Source organism: Lissotriton vulgaris, chromosome 4_1 (assembly GCF_964263255.1).
Source record: "Lissotriton vulgaris chromosome 4_1, aLisVul1.2, whole genome shotgun sequence".
NCBI classification, from domain to species: domain Eukaryota; kingdom Metazoa; phylum Chordata; class Amphibia; order Caudata; family Salamandridae; genus Lissotriton; species Lissotriton vulgaris.
The window spans coordinates 339,103,696-339,125,210 of record NC_141691.1 but is presented as its reverse complement, the minus strand read 5'-3'; the positions used below and the strand labels follow the sequence as shown (position 1 = coordinate 339,125,210).

At 44.3% G+C, this 21,515-nt stretch overlaps 1 protein-coding gene across 4 annotated transcripts in view; it reads left to right on the top strand.

The window, feature by feature from the left end:
• Positions 1 to 13,529: 13,529 nt before the first annotated feature.
• Positions 13,530 to 21,515, top strand: part of STK26 (serine/threonine kinase 26) — a 234,213-nt gene continuing 226,227 nt past the window's right edge. The window contains exon 1 of one of the 4 annotated variants that reach the window (XM_086918710.1): positions 13,530 to 14,188. In XM_086918710.1, coding sequence (XP_086774836.1) covers positions 14,147 to 14,188 — 42 coding nt within the window. In that variant the 5' untranslated portion in view covers positions 13,530 to 14,146. The remainder of the gene's footprint in view (positions 14,189 to 21,515) is intronic. The other 3 variants (XM_086918713.1, XM_086918711.1, XM_086918714.1) reach the window with 3 other exon arrangements.

Below are 21,515 nucleotides of genomic sequence, written 5' to 3'. Positions count from 1 at the left end.
AGGGAGCGCGAGGGAGGGAGAGCAAGGGAGGGAGAGCGAGGGAGGGAGAGCAAGTGAGGGAGCAAAGGAGAGGGAGCGAGGGAGAGGGAGCGCGAGGGAGGGAGAGCAAGCGAGGGAGAGCGAGAGAGGGAGCGAGGGAGAGCGAGGAGCAAGGAAGAGCGAGGGAGGGAGAGCAAGTGAGGGAGCAAAGGAGAGCGAGAGGGAGCGAGAGAAGGAGCGAGAGGGAGCGAGGGAGAGCGAGGAGCGAGGGAGAGCGAGGGAGGGAGGGAAAGCGAGAGAGGGAGCGAGGGAGAGCGAGGAGCAAGGAAGAGCGAGGGAGGGAGAGCGAGGGAGGGAGGGAGAGCAAAGGAGGGAGAGTGAGGGAGGGAGAGAGAGAGAGCGAGGGAGACAGAGCGAGGGAGACAGAAGGAGGGAGACAGAAGGAGGGAGAGGGAGACCTCAGAGAGAGGGAGACCTCAGAGGGAAGGAGACAGAGGGAGGAGACCTCAGAGTGAGGGAGAGGGAAGGAGAGAGAGGGAGACCTCAAAGAGGGAGAGCTCAGAGTGAGGGGGAGAGAAGGAGAGGAGAGAGAGGGAGAACTCAGAGTGAGGGAGAGGGAAGGAGAGAGAGGGAGACCTCAGAATGAGGGAGACCTCAACGTGAGGGAGAGGGAAGGAGAGAGAGGGAGGCAGAGGGAAGGAGAGAGAGGGAGGCAGAGGGAATGAGGGAGAGGGAAGGAGAGAGAGGGAGACAGAGGGAAGGAGGGAGAGGGAAATAGAGTGAGGGAGAATGTAACAGAGAGAGAGGGAGACAGAGGGAATGAGGGAGAGGGAAGGAGAGAGAGGGAGACAGAGGGAAGGAGAGAGAGGGAGACAGAGGGAAGGAGAGAGAGGGATAGGGGAGAAAAGGAAATAGAGTGAGGGAGAGGGAAATAGAGTGAGGGAGAGGGAAACAGAGAGAGGCAGACAGGGAGAGAGAGAGAGAGAGTGAGACAGTCAGGGTGAGTGAGACAGATGAAGAGAGGGAGGGAGACAGTCAGAGTGAATGAGACAGAGGGAGAGAGGGAGTGAGAGAGTCAGAGTGAGTGAGACAGAGGGAGACAGAGGGAGAGAGGGAGGGAGGGAGGGAGGGAGGGAGAGAGAGGGAGGGAGGGAGAGCGAGAGAGAGTTGTGTGTATGCTGGGTCTGGTGGCTCAGTGGACGAAGGCGTCCACTGCAGGGACCTGTGATCAACCTCATGGTCACAGGTTTTCTTTGCTCTAGCCCCGCCCCCTTCCCCACTGACCCCGCCCCCACCGATGCGGCCCTCGGACACAAACCACACTGTAAATTTGGCCCCCGAGAGAAAGTTTGTGAGTACCCATGGTCTAGAGGCACGAGACAAGGATGTACCCTTTCCCCCTTATTATTTATTCTCTGCCTTGGACCTTTTTTAGAACGTATTCGTTCCAACCCTAAGATTACTGGCCTCAAACTCTTTTCCACTGAAATTAAATTGTCTGCTTATGCAGATGATGTCTTGATATACATGTCAGATCCTGAATATTCCCTCCCACATTTTCTAAGTGAAGTGCGTTTATATTCATCTATATCAGGTTACAAACTCAATTTATCTAAAACTGAAGTTCTGCCCTTAAACTCGATCTGTTTCCAATATATGTTTAACAATACGGATTTTGCATGGTGTCCTTCCAAAATCAAATACCTTGGTATATGGTTTTCACCTTCCTTTAAGAATACCCTTAAATTAACTTTTGACTCACTTTTTAAGAAAATCCAATCCCTTCTTCAAAGTTGGTCCCCCCTATTCCTTTCCTGGTGGGGCAGATTAGACACCATCAAAATGATGATTACTCCACATGTTCTTTATACTATTTCTATGCTCCTCTTCAATGTTTTTTATCCTCTACTGTGTGGTACAATAAATTCCTTCGATATAAAGGCAAATCATTTTACTTTAAATATTGGAAAGAAAAGGATATCCTTTTGTACATCAATTTTTTGATGGCCCATCTCTCATTTCCTTTTCCATAATGCAAAATTCTTTCCATTTGCCTGCATCATTTCTTCCTGAATATACCATTTTAACGTCTACCATTCAGTCACATTAAATCTTCCCTTTCCTTGCCTGTTGCCTTTCCTTCTTTTATCCCTACCACCCCATTATATTCTTTATTTTCCACTCACAGCCCAAAGCTGCTCTTGTTTACTCAATTTTGTTATCAAATGTTTCCGACCGCCCTAAATCGAATGTAGAGAACGCTTGGGAGATTGACCTAGATGTCTCCCTCTCTGTTGCATTGTGGGATCGGTTATGGTCCAAACTTTTTAAGGTATCTAATGCTGCACGTATTACTCAATCTTTATTCTTCATAAATCATAGGGTTGTTATTACCCCAGTTAGTATACATATGTTTTCCTATGCTTCCTCCACGTTATGTTGGTCATGCTCCAAAGAAACTGGGACTCTTAAACATGAATTATACGAATGTCCCTCTGTTTTATCATTTTGGACTGAAGTATGGAATATCTGCATGCCAATGTTTTCTTGTTCCACCCCATTATCTTTATTGAATGTTTTTTAGGTTCTGTTTCCGATTATATTGTTATTGCATCCTCTTCTGCTAAGTTATTGGACCTGTTTATTGCTCTTGCATTTAAAGTTATTTTATCGTGTTGGAAGGATAATTCTAAGCTCTCTGTGCATACTTGGTGGAACTTTATTTGTGATGAACACAGAATTTCTATTGCATCATCCCATTCTGTACCCCTAAAAATTAAATCTGATCTTCTTTGGCTTCCTTTCACCACTTATCTTTCTTCTAAATCTCCTACTTCCTTAATTTCTACTAATCCCATGTTTTAATCCTTATCATCTCTTTCTTTTATTCGTTTTCCTCTTTTCTCTCTTTTCCTTTCCTCTTTTCTTCTCTCTTATTTTCCCCTATCCTTTCTCTTTCCCCCCTTACTTATAAAATTATTTGTGATTACATATGACATGTATACGTAGTCTTATGTATTTTCCCTTACATGCTCGACATGTCTTTTGTGTTATCTTTCAAATGATAAATAAAAAATTTCTAAACAAAAAAAAAATGTTATCACACCTGTGTGGGTGGGTCAAGTGGCTGTTACAGGTAAAAGGGCCCAAAAGGCAAGATGGAATCCCATTCTTTCACTCGAAACTGACCGTTTTTTTCCATTGTGAGAATTTGTGGATTTTGGGCCAGTGCTCAACCGCGTTCATAGGAAACCTACCGTACCCTAATATATCTAAAACTAGACACCAGCTGGAGTCCAGTGTGGGGTAACTTGTGAGTCTCTCTTGAGATTTTTGCTCACAAATCCTTGCAAATTTGAAACTTTGACTAAAAACACAATTTTTCTGCACGTTCTCAAATGTCATACCTCCAATCGTTGCCACACATCTCTCGATGAAAAGGTTACCCCAAATGTGTGGGTGAGCCAAGCGCTCATGACAGGAAAGGGCCCAAAATGCTAATTGAATAATTAACTTTTTCCATTCAAAACTGACCCTTTTTTTGCAATCTGTGTCGCAGTGGATTTTGGGCCTCGGCTCAGACGCTACCCAGAGAAACCTAAAAAACTCTGACGTTTCTAAAAACTAGACATCTGTGGGAGTTCAGAGTGGCATTGATGTGTGAATCTCACAATGTATTTTTTTTACCCAGAAACAGTTGCAAACCTCAAACTTCAGCTAAAAACAAATATGTTCCTCATATTTCTGAAGGAAAGTTCAGAAATTTACAGGGAACCACAAATTTACTACCACCCAAAGTTCCCACTTATCTTCTGATAAAAACGCTACCCCACCAGGTTGGGTGTTCCAAGTGTCGGCATCAGGAATGAGAAGACATCAACATTTCCTGTAAAAGTAAAAATGACCTGATTTGGCAACGGAGTAGCTGAGGTGCCTACAAAACCCAGATATTTCTGAAAACTAGACACCCAAGAAAGTCCTGGGTGGTGTGCCTTGAGTGGTTCCAATGATCTTCTCTTACCCACATTGCCAGTGCTTAATTTGTAAAAGAAAGAGTGATGGTGCCCGAAGCTCTGCTTAGAAGCCTGCGGCCAGTGCAACAAAATGTCAGCACTTCAAATACCAAGAATGGTAATCTTAAATCAACCTCGAGCCTCTTTAATCACTACAAAAAAAACCTGCCTCTTTCTTTCTTTTCTTGCAGGCTTCTGCATTCTTCCTTTGTGACATTTGTTTCTGTCTTTCTCTTCTCCTGTCTTTAAGATTTGTGTTTTTTCCATTTCATGCTCTCAGTCAATATCTGATACAGAAAGATAAGTGCCGGTCCTCAAAAATAAGTGTCTGTGGCCCCACCTGTAACCACTGGCTGAAATTAAGCACTGCAGAAACTCCTGTAAACCTCAAACTTTCACTGAATTTGCGTATTTCCCTTGCATGTCTGTCACAAACACTTCCAGAATCTGCAGGGATCCACAAAATTCATACTCCCAACGTCCATTTGTCCCAATGAAAAGGCTACCCCACTTTTGGGCTCGGCCTAGTGCCCACAACGCAAAAGGCCCCAAAGTGCTCTTTACTGAACGCTAAACATGAAGTACAAGTCTACACAGAGCAGATAATTACAGTTTTTAAAGTCAGGCATAGGTGTGTTAGCTCACTGGACACTGTTTCCAAAGTTTTTGCTTCAGTTAAGCATAATTGGTGGTCAACTCTGCAGACGTTAAGCAGTCTATTCTGGCATATTCCATTATCTCTCTTATTAAAACCTCCTACACTAGAGCTTTGGGCATTTGAGGCATTGCCTATTCCATCTAGGCCTTGTCATGCAGTGCCTATGATCTTCATTGAAGAATTACCCTCAAAACAACATTATCTGGCACTTGTAGTTGTTGTTGAATATCTGATAAAAACTGGACCATTTCTTTGTATATCTTCGATGATCCTCATCTAAGGAATTAGCACAACTTTTCGCTCAGTGCCCATTTCCACTGAATCCTACAGGTTTTGATAACTGATTGGCGTTCTCAATTTACTTTCTGATCTACTTTTCTGTAAAGAACTATACAGAGAAATTCACCTGTGAACTAGTAATTATCATCAGAGAGGCAGACAAAATGTTCTGAACAGTATTTGAGATATCAGGCATAATTGCAAGAGGAGGCCTCGAGTAAGTGGTTTTGGCTAGCGGAATTGACATATAACAACATTGATCACTTTGTCACAGGAATATCACCCATCTATTATATTTATAGTTAGCTGCTTATAATTTTGACATTGGATCCACATCAGTAGCTTTAGCACAAGAACACTTATTTATTCACTCATTGATTGTATTTATAATTATTTAAGGTATCTATAAAGCACAGCTGTGGTACTTAGAATACGGACCCCAGGACACCAGTGGCTGGCAGACCTTGCTTGGGCACCTGCGAACATTTTTTATAGACCGTTTCTTGGGCAAGCCCTGCACAGCTGGTCTGTAGCGGGCTCCCTAATGCCCAATGCTTTCAGTAAACACAAAAGAGAGCCGCTGGGGCATGCGTAATAGCAACTTCATTGCCCATGCTCCAGTGGCACTCTTTTGACTGAAATTATCTGCCATTGGGGAGCCCACAATGGGTGATGTCATATGCCTGGCAATGGCGGAAAGCACAGGCCCGTTAAAAGTAAGCTGTTGCGCATTCACAGCTGAATTTTAAGAAGCCTTTTTGCAATCTCTCTGCTACCTGTGTCTAAGATGTCGTTGCCTGCAGCCTGCTCTGTTGACAGTGCCTGCAGCCTACTGTGTTGATGCTCCTTGCAGCCTACTCTCTCCAGCATTTCTCTCCTGCCAAAATAACTGCACATGCAGCAGAGGCCTTCTGTGGATCAGGTCCACCTTCTCCCCATCGCCACCCGCTAACAAGCTTGTTTCCCTCCTGCTCGCTGCTAGCGAGCTTGGCTTCCTGGCCAGGTGACCTTCAGGAGTTGATAGTTTTTTGGCTGTTTGTGTGTCTGTTTTATGGTCTACTGGCCAGTTTTTACTGTTGATTTGCATGATATCAAAACTAGCTTTGCCTGTGCAAGAACAAATCCTTGCAGTCGTCCATACCTCGTAAAAACCAATCTTTGGAAATTATTAAACCAATTTTTACCTGGTAAACATGGCCCACTTTTTTTTAAGTCTATGGGTCAGTTTTTACTGCTGATTTCCTTTTTTTAACTTATTTTAATTCACAAATGGGGGCACTTTTATTTTGGCGCCTGGTTTATTTTCTGTCCCAGTCTGATGCTGCTAATAAAAAAAGGGATAGCTGGAAATTATGAGGGTGACATAATTACTGTGTTTGACCATCTGCAGAGTCTTAAAACTAGTGGTGTCACCCTGGGGAGGTAGACATTGCACTACCAGTAATTGCCTTAACTCACATACCCTGCCTCATCACCAATTGCAGTCAATAAAAAGAGATGTTTGCCTCCCAACCTGGGAACAGCTATGTTGTTGTTCTTTTTCACATTGTATTTACTCTTGAATACTCGGTGACTTATTTGTTTTATGGGATGCTGTGTTTCTGTAGGTATTTTCATGCAATATATTACTCTTGTTTGCAGTACCCTGAAAAGAGTTGCCTCCATATCTGTGTGCGTTCAGGTTGTGCACAGGTGTTTATACAGTGTACAATTGAGAACTATGCACCTTGTCGCTTTGTTGCTTCATTTCCTTTTGAAATACAGCATTGTCTTGTTATGTTTTGAAAATGTGGTGATTTTTATGACGCGAGTAGCCACCCCACACAACCTGACCCTGCCCCCACCTGCAGGCCCATTGATGCTGCCCTCAGCCCCAAACCAAACTGTACTTTTGGCCCAGAGAGAAAGTTTCTGAGTTCCCATGCCCTAGGGGATATCCCAGCACTAGATGTCATACTTGCCAAATTCCAGCTTTCACCAAGTCATTAGAGTGGTAACAACCAAGTCTTCAGCATTCTCCGAAAGACTAACAAATCCGATATCAGAAAGTAGACTTGGAGGCAGATTGTTCAAGTGGGCAAATGCCAAGAAATTAAAAGAGTGACTACCTATTCTGGATTTCCAAATTCACCTGCGATATATCAAAGCCTGGTTAGCGGAACGGAGATCCCATGCTGGCTTAGAGAAAATAACTCTGATGCATAGAATTGTTGGACCGTTGTCATAAAGTGCTCTGTGCACGTGGCAAACTAACTACAAGTTGCTCCCTTCTGAACAGGAAGACAGGGAAAAAATTGAGACAGGCCGTAGAAGAACTCCTGCTAGGCCTGTTACAAATCAATCTTGCCGCTGTATTCTGAATAGACTGAAGCTGCATGAACTAATAATCTGACATGGCCATTATTGCACGTTCCACTAGTTTAGTCTACTCCCGTCTCCTCTAACCGCGGTGGGGGCAGGCACTGGCAATGTGCCTCGGTCCCCTCCGCTTTCTCGTGGGGGACGGCGCTTCTCCTGTGGCGCCCCCGAGGCACGCATGGCTCTCACCGCTCACGAGAGCCCCGCTGGATGCAGCACTTCCTTTCTCCTTCCTCGGGGTGTAGTGTAGTTCCTATATTCCCAATAGGCTCTGCGCATTGGAATAACATAAACAACAGTGTAGACGTAGGACTGAGGTCATCTAGGTCTCTACTGACTATGTTAGACTTAATTAGTTTTGCCAGCTAGCTCAGAGGTCACTAGAAACTTTCTCAAATGTTCAGGAAAGGGTTAACCGTCCTGATTTAGACAAGAAGGGATTCGTTTCTGACAACCGCATAAACATGACAACTTTGCTCCCCCAGAATAAAGAGTGTATCTCTAGAGTCGTGTGAAAACAATAGGCAGCTATTTCACTCAGTCAATCGTGCATGCTTAGTTCCACCAGAGTGCAGAGAAATAGAGAGACGGGCGTTTTCCATAAAAGGTGTTATTTTATTGAGCAGTCTTCTTTCTCATGCAAGAGAAATGAATTGCCACAATTGCAATACTTATCATAAAGTAAAGTGTGTACAGTAAAAGTAGTATTATGAAATAATACTGTAAAAGCATTGATATGGTTTCTTAGCCATATGATACTTTAAAATGGATAAAATATATACATACATAAAAATATTGACTAACGAACTCAACTGGTGCTTCTAAGATACGCTTACCCCAGTGTACCTGACCTAAGCCTAATACGTGGGAAGGAGTAAGTAAGTTGCAGTTTTAAGTTAAGTTACGTTTTTGCCAAGTATCGGAATCAAGAATTCTCTCTAAGGTTTTAATCAGCTCCGTACCTTGGTTATAGAATGAAGGAGGTCTTGTATCTCGCTTCTCAGAACTCGATCTCCCAGCAACCCGCGAGGGTGACTTGGGAACACCGGAGCTGGATTTTCTCGGCTGGAGAAAAAGACAGCGTCTCTCTCAGTGCGTCAAGGGGAGGGGCGGTTTCCGTCAGCTCTCATAACAGCTGGGCTCCCGGGCAAGTAGAACGTCGCTCTGCACCCAACCACTGTGTGTTTGCTTAAGGCAACGTTGGTATATTTATACCTGAAAGGTGCCGGGTTTGACGTAAGGTTGGACATAAGACGTTACCGAGAACTAACAGTTCTTTCTGGACTCTAGGAGTTCTTGTGCAAATCAAAACAAAAGGAGGAAGCTTTCCCGGGCTGCTGGAAGCTTGGTTTGTTTAAAGAACGCGTTGTGCTTTCTAGGAGTCTATGGGAGTAGCCTTGCTGTGTTTTGGACTGCATGGGCTATTACTAAATATGGATATGATTCTTATGCCTTTATAAGGATATTATTTGTTATACTGTAAATACAAATGTGCGGAGGGTCAAAAAAGGGGGGAATAATTTTACGACCTGTCTACTCATGCCCCTAATAGCAACATGAAACAAAAGAGAGAAGACCAGGTCAAGGTGGTGTACTGATTTGGAAGGTGCGTGGGAGTCAAATGGACACAATGTGAAAAAAGAGTATTGAGTCCTGCTGGGCTGAAAAATCCCATCAGACCACCCATTTGGCGGCATATCATCATATGGGCATAAGTGGTCGCTCCCAACAACGCCTAAACCTTCAGGTGGCGTAGCATTCATGTAGAGCGACAATTTCAGCCACAGTAGTGCTCAAAAAAAGGATGGAAAAATTGCAGTGCTATGGAAAAAGTGCTTGATAAAATTAGCTACCTAGATTAGGGCACAGCTTGCAGAAATAAATCTAGGTGTCAAGGTTAAAAAACACGCCTAGTAGTGGGTGAGTACAACTACATTATGGCGCTGTGCAAAAGTGGTCGACTAGTTTCAGCTTAAAAGAAAAGTTGTTCCAGCTTTCATCAGGACCTTGTATCATATAATAAGCTACTGCAAAACAGTGTGAGGTGTGTATACACATGTAAGAGTGAATGAGTTGTATCAATATCATGTGGTATACTTAAGAGAAACATATCTGCCCCTCAAACCTTAGAACCCCAGTGTCCACTGATCACAGGAAAAATCTTCTTCCTATCAAAAAGACAAAAATACATTGTATCCCTTAATACACATGTATCCACATATTACCACGCACCCCATCAAAACAGAAAACACCTGCAAGAACAATTTGCGTTCTGCAAAACAATTAAGCATATTAGCTTGACCACTAAGAGGCATTTCCTGATAGTGATACTCACCCAGCTTTGTGTGGGTGAAGACCTCACCTCGCCCGGCAACTGCTCGGGAAATTGAGGCCCCGCTCTGGTGTGTAAAGAAAAGGACACAGTTAGTGCACCATCCTTCTGTGTCCAGCCAAATCGCTCTACACACGCTGAACCCAGTTGAAGTGTGATAGACTTATAGCCAAACCCGCCACGGAACACCCGCCGTCACTTAACCACCACAATTGATGGTACAATAAAGCCCCGCAAAGGAGGCCTGGGATGACAAAAAATTGTATGCCATATGCTAAGGAAATATATATTCTTAAGTGTCTATGATAAGTGAATACCCCAAGTGGGAACATTACAGTCATATTGATGCCATGGGTAAACGAATATTACCCAGTGACCAGTGCTGTATGCAACACAGACTGCTACATCATATAACAGAAAGTGGCCCGAGTCCAAAAAGTGTCAGACGGACCCGAAAATCTGTGTTAAAGCATTACTGCAATTGAAAAATGGGAAGCCTTTCCTTTAACTGAAGATAGAAAGCACTCACTACCAATACTCCTCATCTAAAAGATAATCTGTGTAAGCTCACTAGAACTTACCTATCCGTCGGTACCCAACGATCCGATCCGAGCGGAAGGGGAGGCGCCAGAGGGTCCGACGGGCGCGTTTTTATATGAGGACTGTTGCACTCATCGACCAATTGGGGCAGGCATAGAGGTCATATGTTAGCTGATCGAGATAGTAACCGTGCGTGCAAGAAAATACTCGTTTCCCGTAGTAGGCAGAGAGTTAATAGGGAACCGAGTTGAACGTGATTTCGCGGTACTTGCACTGATCAAGGAGCGCATGCGCGGTAGTGTAAACAGTACACTATATCCACGCGCATGTGCTAGGCTAAAATAGGGCGTGAATGGCAATTTTGGTAAATAAAGAGAGCCCATCGAATTAAAGTAACACGATGGTGCTAACGGCGTCCCTATATTCAACGAGGGGACAGGAGTTAACCCTCCAGGACTCAATACTCTTTTTTCACATTGTGTCCATTTGACTCCCACGCACCTTCCAAATCAGTACACCACCTTGACCTGGTCTTCTCTCTTTTGTTTCATATTATTTGTTATAACCACATAAGGGCATGAATCGGGAATATCGAATTGGGGTCCTAGATAGAAATACAACAGGGGCTCTCCCTTGCTCTCGGGGCCCCAGGTGCAAACACCGGACTTGTCCTCGCGGTCTGTTCCACGGGCAGATGCAGGAGCATGGGGTAGGCATCCGCTGCTTCCTCAGAAAGCTCCGCCCATGTCTCCTCAGACGCTGCCAGACTTCCTGGGTTGACCCAGGCCACGGTGGCGTTTCTCTGTATCCCAAGCCGCGGCGGTGTATTTCTTTTAGATCAGGGCAAGGTGGGGTAGGCTCCAGCTGTAACGTAAAGCCAAGAAGCGGGTTAGGCACCCGCCAGTCACAAATTAAAGAGGCAGCAAATGCGGGGTGGCATCCGAAAAATAAATAACGAAGCGGGGTGGGCACCCACTCTCCCTCACGCACAATGCGGGGTGGTCTCCAGTGATTGAGGCACAAATGCAGGGGAATCCCTATTCAAAATGCTTGAAGCTCCGTGCTGCAACTAGAAATAGTCAAGGTCTGCACAAAAGCGCTCCCCTGGAAAGGAAGATCCAGCGCTTCCTCAGAGTGAAAAACAACAGTGTTCCCAGGCGCCGCAGCCCAAAATCCAGAGGAAAGTCTGGCAGAGTGCAGGGGGGGGGGGCAAAGGCTGAGCCCAGGGTTCAGCTCACAGGACCCTCTAGCAGGGAGACAGTCCCCAGTGGCGGTCCTCCTGGTGCCCAGCAGCAGCAGCAGGCCCCCCTCAAGGTAGGATCAGAGAGAGCACTTTTCATGGGGTCACAGACCCTTTTTATACACACATATCCTTTGTCTCCTAGCACAGGGTTAAGGTAAAACCAGGTGCAACTAGTTTTGGAGCAGTATGTTGTGCTCAGCCCCTATCCCTATTCACAGGGCAGGCTAGGGACATCAGACGCACCACAGGGGGCGATGCCAGCATTGTGGAGGGAAGGCACAGCCCTATTCAGGTCCCAGGTACAACTCCTCCTTCCCATCAGCCTGCAGATCTCCCCATTCATCACCGGCGGACCCATCCTGACTCCTAGAACCAGGCACACCAGCCAGCTCCAGCCAATCACAAGCCAGACAGTCAACTCACATTCACTGCACACACATGCCAACTTCTAGAAGTGGCTTTTTTACACTAGACACATTAAATCTGCGCACACCATCGCGCAGCATTTAATCTCACGAGTTCGCACATCAGGGGTGTAACACAGGCCCCTGCAGCCCCCGCGGTGCGGGGGCCCTCACCCTCCAGGGAGCCCCGTCAGCACTGCACTTCTGCTGGGGAGCTCTAGAATGAGTCCGGAGGGGGACCCTTCACGTACCTTGCAGGGGGGCCCCCTCAAGGTTCGTTACGCCACATACCAAACTCGCCCCTGCACTCCCCACACATCAGGAACTACCATGGACACACATATCCCCCATGCATTCCTATGGGAGGGCAGGCCAATCTCACCACACGCACTCAGGCTGCGCACGCACTTTACACTGGGACACTGTGTTAAAGTGCGCAGAAGCCAAAAACAACTAGTATCAGGTCACATATAAAAGCAAAAAGTTTAGAAGTGAACCTGCCATAAGGGCCAAGTCCAACACAGATTTACATCTATTTCATTTAAATCTATTTCTCCACCTAACCCATTATCTTCCCATTCATCTTGCTAACATTTTGCACACAAATCCGAAAGCTTCTAATATTTACTCACACTCACAATGCATCTCTAGCAATAGACCCACATCTAACATTGAGTCAACATGAGAAACAGACCACTCCACTACTTTTCTTATATCAACTTGGAAACACATTTGATCAAAATTAGGAAATCTTCCTGAGCAGCAAAGATGACGCAAACACTTTTTTTTGCAAACATTAGTTTTTTTTTACATTCGATTTTCTTTTTAAGATTAATACAGATACTCCGATTACTTACTGGACCTGCCCTTCTCTTCAAGCTGTTTGAAAACACTTGCTATTCACTTGTCCTTTTGTTTCTATCTTTTGGACACAAGTTCTGGGTCAAATCAAGTCTAATTTCATTCCAGCATACCTTATTCTATCACTATGTTTTAGGTAGCTTATCTGATGCATGGACAAATGCCTCATTTGGATTGAAAATATTGGATTTGATATTAGCAATTGCCTTTCAGCAAATAACTCGACATTGGAAGAACTCTACGCAATTGTCATTTAAAGCATGGTGGTAAGCAGTTTGCCATAATCATTGAAAAGACACTGCTTGTATGCAACCCATGTCAATTGCTTTAAAGCGAAAAAATCCTTTGGACAACCATTCTACAGTTCATTGACAATTCTGTTGTTTACCCCGTCAGCCTGCGCTTAGGCAGTTCTTCAACCTACCTGACTTCTTATTTCAGATTATATATCTCTCTATTATATACAGCTTGTTGTACATTTAATTATTTATCCATTGCTGTAATCAGACACCTGTGTATATAACTCATCAACTTACACCCCTCTCTTTCCTTCTTTCATCCTTCCCATTACTTCGTTGCTTTATAAGAAACAAATGTATTACTTCCTATGCATTTTTAATTTGCATTGCAATATTCAAACACACGTGTTTTCTAAAACTTTTTTTTAATGTAGTAATGTAATGAAGTTCTGCAAGGTTTTCCTGGGGGTGGGTCAGCACCCCCAGCCCCCCTAGTTCGCTGTTGGTAGCCGTGCTGGAAAGCTGCAATGTCACGAAGGGTGGTAACTGTACTTGTGAAATTGATTGCTGTAAAACTGACCTGCACGATGCTACACAGTACACCCTGACTATTGGCTTTGCCATTTTGTTGCGAAACGAGGCGGTTCCAAGCTTGGAAAACGAGGGCTTCGTGGTAGGCTTAGATCGGGGGCTGGGTGGCGGAAGAGCTGCAGTTGTGTGAGTCGAAAGGCGGGTGTTTGTCGGTTTGGGGAGGCGGGGTTGGTGCTCCGGAGCGCTGAGCAGGGTCGCGCTCGGTGGCTCTGGCGGAGGGGCGGGACCGAGCACTGGGCCGGGCTCAGCGAGTGACGTCCAAGCGCCGGGCCTCTAGCTTGTTTGGAGCCTGTGGCCGGACGACTCCTCCCCGCCGTTCAGACACCTTCGTTTTCGGCTTCCTGACACCGCGAGGGTTGAGGGGCTGCCGCAGACATGACGCTCTGAGCCCGCCGCAGTCAGCACAGGAGGGGGGAGCGCCCCGGCCTCGTCCAACGCTGCCTGGCCGCACGGAAGGAGGCACCGGAGGGACCCGAACCGTCCCTGCCGCAGGCCGGAGAGGCTGTGGGAGCAGGCCCTGCCCGAGGTCGAAGAAGCCGGGGAGCGCAGGCCCGAGGCCCCGCACCGTAGGCCCTGTCGCTCGGCGGAGCATGGGCCTGGAGTGACCGCGCTGCCGAGGAGCTGAGGGCCGTAGAAACACACCGCCGCCATGGCGCACTCCCCTGTGGCAGTGCAGGTGCCCGGGATGCAGGTGAGCCCCTGGCCCGGAAGAGGTTTCGTTGCCGGCCGCAGAGGCCAACATCCACCTGTCGGAGAAGTCGCAGACAAGGAAGCGAGAAGGCAGGGGTTCACTGGTAGTGCATAGGTGTGGGCAAGGGCTCAAAGTGTACCCGCTGGCATGGCTTGAGAGAGCAAGCGACAGTAGGCTTGAGAGAGCAAGCGACAGTAGATCACGAAGGGGCCGGGCGGTGCAGTATCCCGGGAGAGCATAGACTACAGAAAAGGAAGCGAGTGCCTGTACACCTACAGGGAGGTGTTTGGGGGATGCAGGTATTGGTCTGGGGTGCTTCGGCGAGGTGCCTAGTGTGTGAGGAGGGGCTCAGGGGGAATAACTGGGGAGACAGTTTGCTATGTTTGTAGAGTACCCAGAGGGAGATGTGGCAAAAGGCTGTGCTCAGGGGGAACCCAGGTGGATCTGCAGAGGGCGTGGCCTCAGCACCGGGATCGTTTGTGGACTGAGTGGTCAATTTACATTGTTATCGACATATAGTAAGAAAGCACAATCCCCAGGTACAACCCGTTTTGCAGGGAGGTGTACCGATGTGAGGGTAGCGGGCACTGGCCTTGCCCCTTACGTGCGCATTGCTGACATTTAGAGAGGTCACCGCTGCACGTAGTGGCAAGGGCTCATTGCCCGCATTGCTTCAGACGTTTACAATTCAAGGTTTTCTGCACATGCAGTATGTGGCACGGAATTCTGAAAGAGGGGCGTGAATGCCACTGACAGCTACCAGGCACCCTATTTGTGGAACATAATTACATAGCTTATGCCTTGAGTCTGTCTTCGTTGTCGTTGCTGGTTACGAAATGGTCTGTATCATCACTCGCACATTACACCAACTATTGAGGAAGCGCTTTACTTCGTTGTAATTTGCTGCCTCATACAATTTTTTTTCTTCATACATCCTAGTAAAGTGGCACGTTGTTTAAAGTTGAGTTTGTCATAACCATGTGTAAATAGAGGATAGCTTTGTGTTGTACTAGTTGCCTATATCATGTTACCTCGTCTGACTAATATAGAAGTTTACTATATTGCTATCCCACTGGTTTTCGTAGTGACAATTTGAAGATTGTATGCTGTAATTCGTAAAATTGCATAGATGTTGCGCCATGTTTAAGACTTGGAATCGTTTTAACCTTAAAATTCTTTCGAGCGTTGGAAGAACATAATGACCTTCAGAAGATGCATTTAAATCATTTGGTCTAGTTAGTCAACGTAGGTTTCTCATTTATCTCATTGTTGTGGAACGGGAAATCCAAGCCTAATTTATTTTTAGAACCTATACGTGGATGATTTTTTTTGTTTGTTTAATAAAGTGTCAGTATAATGTCTAAAGCCATTCTTTTAAGACAGACTGCCATGAACACATTGCTCGATGGATCTCTTTTTTTTATTTGGGAGGTGTGGTCTTCAAAAGTAGTTAATGTGGTAATAAAGGTTCGCTATCGGTTTCGGAGAGTGTCATAAAGTCCCATACCTAAACTCCTGTCTCTAATTCCATTTTTGGTACTGGACATTCAATTTTGACGTTAAATGACAGATGGTAAAAAACTTAAACAAATTGATAAGGGGACAGACACAGTCTTACTTATTGGATTTTATATATATGGCGACAAACGTAATGCAGGGTAATAGGGGGGGGTTGGAAAAGCCTCACCCGGGTGTAGGGAGTGACCCAGAAGACATCAGAGAGGAAAAGAGTGCTCAGCTGTGGGTTTAAGACAACATCCATGGCTTTAAATCCGGAAGACTTCGTTTAAGCACCAGAATATCGAAATTTGTAACTTCATGTCTCTCATTTCTGGAACTATTTTTTGTTTTAGTTTTTAATTTAAAAAGTCTCCCAAAAGGGTATAAGCGAAGAGAGAATTATTATAGGACAGATACATTTGAACTAGAGGTTAGGTTTGGGGTAAATCATGCTGTATTGCTGAGCTGTGGTAACATAGCAATAATGCTTGGCAGCAGTGGCATTAACTTTGCTGCAAAATATTAGAAAGAATCGGCGTTAAGAGTTGTCAGTGGTAAATAATTTATATTTAAAAAAGTGTATATAACGCTGTTATTTTGCTGCGGAAAAGTTTTGTAGCAGATCTATTCCATTCTTTAGGACGGTGTTTCTGCACAATGCGTTTTGTGCTTGGCGTGCACAATATGTGTTCATGTTGCTTATTTTCATTCCGATTTCTCTTACATGCATGTTTTTAGATACAGGCTTTTCTCAGCAATTTGAACAGCTCTCTCACTGGGCAGGATATTTAGCTTTTTGCACAGTGTATCAGTTTTGCACCTCCTGTTTGTGGTAAATCCATGAATACTTGGCACTTCTTTTTTTTTTGTTTTGTTTTTGTTTACATTTGCAGGGAGGATATGGTATGAACCGTACATTGGCGTTAATTACCACCAGTATTTGAATATAGTAAAAATGTTTTGTATCACTTGAAACTTTATTGGCATGTTGCTTTACCAACAGCACTTAAATGTTGATAATGTGAGAGAATGTTCAAAATGTAGGTGATGTAACCAAGAGAGACTGTAAATCTTGCGACACTAAAGACAACTTTTGAAAAGTAAATACCTCTATTAACTGTGACAGTGATTGGGGTTGCACATCAAGCAAACATGAACTAGACCCTAAGCCCCCCCTTCTTTCAGTTCGATGTTGTTTTTAAGGTCTGACGTGACAGCAGAGCTGTGTAACAGGCATATTGTTACCAGTTCTTTAATATATACATATTGCCACCAGTTCTTTAATATAACAATCAATAGTTTATTGTATGATTATTACAATCTTTACAATTCCATCAGAATGTTAACACAATAGATTGTATTAAAAAAGGCACATTCAAATATTGAAGAAACATCACTGTATTAGTGAAACATGAGGTGGCCAAAAAGGAAATGGTGTGTCAAGTTCCAAAGTGCCACATGCCAGGGGTCAGGATAAAAGCAAAAACTTTGTGAAATAAAACCAAAAAAGATACAAAGCATTTCTTATGCTTGCAGACAGTTCAATAAAAAAAGCCTCAACGAGTTGATCAAAGAACATGGTAGGCTAGAGTCCAAATAGTCAAGAAGTCTTCCAGGCCTTTACATGCAAAAAGGATTGGCCGGTGTCTGATATCCTGACTCCAACGTAATTTATATTTGTACGCCTCATGCTTAACACCAATAAAAAGGAATTCCTTCTCATCTACCACCCCCCTTAATCATACACCCAAGATAGACTTAAGGATGAAGCATATAACTTCCTTTGACTGCATTCCCCACATCACTGACTCGGCGAAATCCTTAGGAGTCACACTAGACAAACACTTTACTATGCAGGCTCAAATTAATGATGCCACCAAGGGAGCTAATCATCAGATGAGTATCCTAAGGAAACTTAAACCCTTTCTCCCATAAACTGACTTAAAAATGGCAGTTCAAGCCCTAGTGTTACCAAGATTGGACTATTGAAGCACCACTCTATGGGGTCTTCCCAAATACAAGCTGGCCCCGCGGAGGGCTTCTCTTAACGCTGCTGCCAGACTGGTCTTGGGGAACTAAAAGAAATAATCTAATTTCTCCGACCTTGAAAGTTCTGAAATGGCTACCCTACGAGGCAAGAATACAACTGAAGATCACCTGCATGACCCATAAATCCCTGCATAGCAAAAACCCCATTTACTTAGCACAAAAGCTAGAGCGGTCGGGAGGTTGCAGACAATCGTGAAGCGTGAGTTCACTACTACTGAAAGCACAATCCTTCCATAAAGAGAACTGGTTGGGGAGCATTCTCAGGGATCGCACCGAAGATTTGGAACTTGCCTACCTCCCAGATGTACGCAGAATCACCTCCTTCAAAAAAGACTTTAAATGCTTCTAATGAACAAATTCACATCCTAAGACTTTAATTCTTAAAAGACTACTAGCCACCTATGCTATCCATATACCACGGTCTACCTCTTTTTGTATTGAATGGCGAATTTCGAATGTATGTATATTACCTTAATCATCTACTGTAAAATAACTGTGTATTGTAAAGCGCTCTGATACCCTCATGGGTCATGTTCGCGCTGTATAAAACTTTATAAATAAATAATACTTAAAGGGCCCAACTGCCATTCCACGTGGTTTCTTGGCTCTTTGGTCACAAACCAGGACTTTAGTTTTTGCAGTATTTGGAACCAGTGAGTTCTCGGTGTTATACAAATGTAGGGTACCCAGGCCCTCTTTATCCCAATTAGTGTATGAGTCATTCTCATACCGAATGATGGGTAATTAGGTGTGGCCTAGCTTAGGTGGAAAGATATTTCCTTTCAATAACTCCACACCTAAGTCATCTGCATATAGATTGAACAAGGTAGGTGCAATGATGCATCCCTGCTTTAGATCTTTATTTGTATGTATTTTTGTTGTGGCATGGGTTTGAGTTACCTTAATCTGGACCCAGATGTCTGTGTACAGCCCTGTGATAGCAGCCAGGAGTTGCCTTGGTATTTCCCAATCCGCAAGTTTTGCCCAAAGGGGGTTGCGATCCAATACATGAAACGCAGCGTTGTAATAAAAAAAGACAGACCCAGAGCAGGGTAGTGGATTTTTCAGTGGCCTTGGCCCCAGATAGGAAAGAGCTATCACATTGTCCATTGTTGAGGCATTTAGCATGAAACCCGTCTGATAGCATGGGATGATATTATCATTAATCCAGCTCATGTAAGAGTATCTTCGCAAAGGACTTGTGCCCACATGCATCAAACTGAATTGCATTCGCAAACGGTGCGAATCGCAAAATTCGTCCGTTTGCGAATGCAATTCATTGATTTGGGATGCATTAAGCTTTTTTGCTTTTTTCGGAATTTAAGAAATCGCAATTTATTTCCTATTTCTTAAATTGCGATTGCATTTAAGAAATCGCAATTTTGCGATTTCTTAAATGCAATGCATGATTTTTTTAAAATTGCTAAATCGCAAATAGGAAGTGGTAAATTAACATGAAGTTAAACTTCAGGGTAATTTGCGATAACTTTCAAAAATGCACAAAAGTGCATTTTTGAAAGATTCATTTTACACACACACATGCCCTTGTGGCATGTGTGTGTGTGTGTAAAAAGTACTTAAAGGTACATTTCAGGGGTGGTCCTTCGGATCCCCGCTGCACCCTTGAAATTGCATTCTCATTTTGCGATTCCTTAATTGCAAAATGAGAATGCCTTCACATTCATTCCTATGGGCCTCTAGGCCCATAGGAATCAATGAAAAGGGATTCCTTAATTGCGATTCGCAAATTGTGAATCGCAATTAAGGAACATTAAGAAATCCCCCCCCAAAAAATTGCGATTTCTTAATGCATAGCAGTTTGCGAATTCTTAATTGCGATTCCATAATTTTCGCAATTAAGAATTCGCAGACGGGAACATTGATGCATGTGGCCGTTAGCATCTACATCCAGTAGGGCTATTAGCTTGTAATTTTCAGGTGAGGTGTTGGCTCACTTTTTATGAACTGAATGCAGAATGGAGCCTTTCCATGATTCCGGGATGGCAGACACAAAAATGCATTTGTTAAAAACGTTGTGTATATAAGGTGCCCATAATGCCAGATCTTCCTTGAATGTACTCGCAGGTAGGCAGTTTGGGCCTGGGGCTCAATCCATCATGATTTAATTCAGAATACGTAATGTCCCCTTTTAGTTGACTACACTTGGGTTGTCCTATAGACCATCTAGGGCATTAGCAAGTGAGTTATTTTTTTTTTATGGTGACCCTTATTTTAATGGGGTTTACATAAAGGTTTGATACGTGAACAACCCATTTTCAGCTGGGACGTCGTGCACCTTGCCTGTGGTTTTGCTTGCCAAGCTTTTAACATAGCCCTTGCTTCTTGGTGCTAGCACTGAGCATGTGTTTCAACTCTTCCTCTGGGTGTTTTTGCTGCCCAAGCTAACTTTTTTTTTTCCTTGCATCTTTTAGCATGCTTTCCATTTTTGCCCCCCCCCCCCCCCCCTGTGTTGTAGCTCTGCCAAGTGGCGCATTCTTTTGCTCTCGTTAAACTTTGTTCGCAAAATGTGGCGAGGGCAGGGGCAGCTCCTCCGGTATGGCGGAGGAGTGACGCCAAACTGCGTTTAAGCAATGCACTGTAAACGCCAGTGACATTCGACATCTCAACGTCACACTGAACAAGTTACAATCTTGTTTTTACTCTAATCACTTAAAGCTTAACCCATGAAAGCAGAAATAATTCTATTCTCACACAAAAGCAACCGCCTACAAATCCACAAATGGCACTCCAACCTGAATGCTTTAAATTGCTCTCTCATTCTGTTCAACTCCGCAAAGTCCCTTGGCTTCTTCCTGGACAACATGTCAATGAAAGAGCACATCAAGAGCACATCAAAAATATGGCAAAGGGAGCGCTTTACGCACTAAAACACCTCAAGAAAATTAAACCATTCATTCCCTCCTATGATTTCAAGATTGTGGTTCAATCTCTGGTCCTTTCCAAACTGGACTATGGTAATGCCATTCTCACTGGGACGCCAAAAACTCACCTTGCCCCCCTTAGATCAGTTTTAAATATGGCAGCCTGGCTCATTACAGATGTTAAACTGTTTGAACACATCACTCCTGCCTTCAGGATCCTCAACCGAAGGAAGACTTACTTACAAGACTGTTTCATCCATAAAGCCCTTCACTCACATACACCCAACTACATAGAAAACAAGCTTAAGGAAGCAGGGCCCACTCGTTCTATGAAAAGCTCCAACGCACTTTTGCTCCTACCTCTCAATCTAAAAAAAATCAGCAACCAAGTCTTGCTCTTTTTCCAGAAATGCTTTGAGCATATGGAACTCTCAACCTAGTAATCTTTGATGCACCCCCTCCTTCCCTTGCTTCAAAAGAGACCTGCAACAGCTCAGCAAATACTTTAACTCTTAGATTACTGAATTTGGTTCATTATCTCTTGTACAGGACTAGACCCCCTGTCATAGTCAGCTGTTTGTCTGCTTATGCTGTCTATTAGATCCTCTCCAATTGTTCTTGTTTTTCTTCTTCTTTGTGTAGTATTATCGATTGAGTCTCGCTTGATGTGTTATTGCGTTCCTTATGTGCCATATTTTTTCACGATCATATAAATGCTCCGATACCTTTGGGTCTAGCTAGCTATATATAAAACTTATAAGTAAAAACAAAATGATAACTTCATTATCATTTTATGTTTCCTTTGTGGGCGGGGCTGCTCTGCTCGCGGAGCAGGGCAGGGAAGGAGTTACTTGCCCCCTCCTAAGTGCGCAATGACTATTTGGTCGTCCCTCTCT